General features: G+C 56.1%; 1 protein-coding gene across 1 annotated transcript in view; it reads left to right on the plus strand.

Moving 5' to 3' along the window:
• Nucleotides 1-2220, plus strand: part of NPTXR (neuronal pentraxin receptor) — a 59525-nt gene that overhangs the window by 9554 nt on the left and 47751 nt on the right. Inside the window, exons 6-8 of the mRNA XM_021717909.1 lie at nt 25-68; nt 217-282; nt 426-494. Of these exons, the coding sequence (XP_021573584.1) occupies nt 25-68; nt 217-282; nt 426-494 (179 nt within the window). The remainder of the gene's footprint in view (nt 1-24; nt 69-216; nt 283-425; nt 495-2220) is intronic.

Here is a 2220-nt window from a genome sequence, read left to right on the forward strand (position 1 = left end):
CCTTTTTTTCTCTCTGTTTTTCAGGGACGCATCGAGTACCTGGTGAAATGGAAAGGGTGGGCGATCAAGTGAGTGTCACGGGGTCCCGGGGCCATGGGGGGAGGGGAGGCAGCGGGCACTGGGGCCCGGGGAGGGGGGGTGCGCGCGTTGCTCGCTCGTGGTGTGCCTTTGCCTCTCTGGTTAATATTTAGATTTTGTGCGCGTGTGACTCGGCAGGTACAGCACTTGGGAGCCCGAGGAGAACATCCTGGACTCGCGGCTCATTGCAGCCTTCGAGCAGAAGTGAGTTGGGGAAGCTGGCAGGAGCGGCGGGGCCGAGGCTCTGCTGGGGCGCTGCGCGGGGAGGCGGGAGAGCCGGGGAGGGCAGCGCGCAAGTGGGGCCCGGGAAGGGGATCTTTTTAACCTTTGGTTTTTCTCGGCCGCAGGGAGAGGGAACGTGAGCTGTATGGGCCCAAGAAGAGGGGACCCAAACCCAAAACTTTCCTCCTGAAGGTAACCTGGCCCAGCCCCAGCAGCCCCCTCTCGGGCCCCCAGTCCCGGCACAGCACGGAGCCTGGATGGGAGGGACAGATCCGCGGCTGCCTTCTTGGGCGGGCCTTTCCAGAGGGGCCCCAGCTGGGCAGGGGGTGGTTGTGAACCCCTGACAAGCCCCTGGCTGCAGGCCGCGGCCAGCTTCAGCAAGAGGGGCCTAGGAGCAGGGATAATCCTCGCTGATGAAGCCAGAGTCTGGGGGCGCCTACAGGGCTCCAGGAAGGGGGTGGATGAGGCAGCGGGGGGATGCCCGTGCAAAGGGTCGACAGGGGGCTGTTTCTGCACGTACAATCCATCTCCCCCAGCCATTGAGCTGTTATATCTGGGCACGGAGTTCAACCAGGGAACAGTGAGTGAAGTCCTGCCTCTCTCCTGGCAGGGCACAGGGAGAGGCGTTTGGAGGACCACTTGCCTCCCTGCCCCCAGCTTCTTGTGTTCTCTGTCTTAGGATTTGTTCTGCATAGCCGTTTTCCTCTGTAGGGGATCCAACTGGAATTTGACCATAAATTACTTCACTTTGAGTTTATCACCAGGCTGAGCCACTGACTTCAGGGCTCTGAGCCTCAGTTTCCCCCCACTCCCAGCCATTTCTGGAGGTTGGGGTAAGGGAGATGAAAGCATAGCATATTATCTTTGGCAAGGAGGGGAAGAACTTCCAGAGGAAGCCATCTTGGAGGAGTTTGTTTTTTTATTTTATTTTGATGAGAAAAAACAGAGTCTGGGGAAAGGAGAGCAAGATGACCCAAGACGGCAGGTGAGGCGGCAGGTAGGACTCACTGGGCTACCCTCAGTCTTCCTACATTGCTCAGAATGGCTCAGGGCCCCCTCCCACCTGAAAGCTGGTGACTTTGGAGGAGGATTCTTTTAGGAGAAGAGACTGTGTTGAATGCAGAACTTCAGCATCTCTGATTTGTCCAAAAGGCTCAAAGCCCATTGAGGGTGGGGTGGACCTGTCAAGCCCACTCCTCTTCACCCACCCCACCCCTCCTCTGCCCAGACACACACAAAGGTTTTCTTTGGACTTAAAACAGAAGTGAAAGAAATATTGGTTTCCAGAATTCCATATTTCTGTAACCCCCATCACCAACTGACACACTTCTTAGAGGATCCATGGAGTAACCTTAGCGCTGATACTTCTGGGGCGGGATGGGGCGGAGCAGCTGGAAGGCGGATGGGCCTGCCTTGTGACAGGCTCTCAGCGCAGCTGGGGCACCCCCTAGCTGTGAAGCGGATAATGACCATGAGCGTTGATACACAAATTCCTTTTTTTCTTATTAGTTCTAGTTCCTGCGCTAGCTATAGGCCTAACTCAGTGCTGAGCTCCCGCATGTGGATTATCTCCTTTAATTCTGTCAACAGTCCCATGAACTGGGGAAATTGGCCCCATTTCACAGATAAAAAAAAAAATTAAGGCCCAGAGAGAGGAGGTGACTTACCTGAGGTCCCACCACCCAGCTTCCTGGCTTCATCCTGTCTCCTTTTCTTCATCTTGTCCCTCGAATACATGTCAGATTAAGGGGGGGCCAGTGAACACACACGCAGGAAATTGTGAGGGCCGCAAAGTTGGCAGGGAAGAGGGTGGAGCGGATGTACTTAAGAAACAGCATAGCCGGGCTCGGTGGCTCAGCCTGTAATCCCGCGCCTTTGGGAGGCTGAAGTGAGTGGATTGCCTGAGCCCGTGGGTTCGAG

This window comes from Carlito syrichta, unplaced genomic scaffold, assembly GCF_000164805.1.
Source record: "Carlito syrichta isolate Samal-C Ts95f unplaced genomic scaffold, Tarsius_syrichta-2.0.1 Scaffold311496, whole genome shotgun sequence".
In the NCBI taxonomy this organism is placed as follows: Eukaryota; Metazoa; Chordata; class Mammalia; order Primates; family Tarsiidae; genus Carlito; species Carlito syrichta.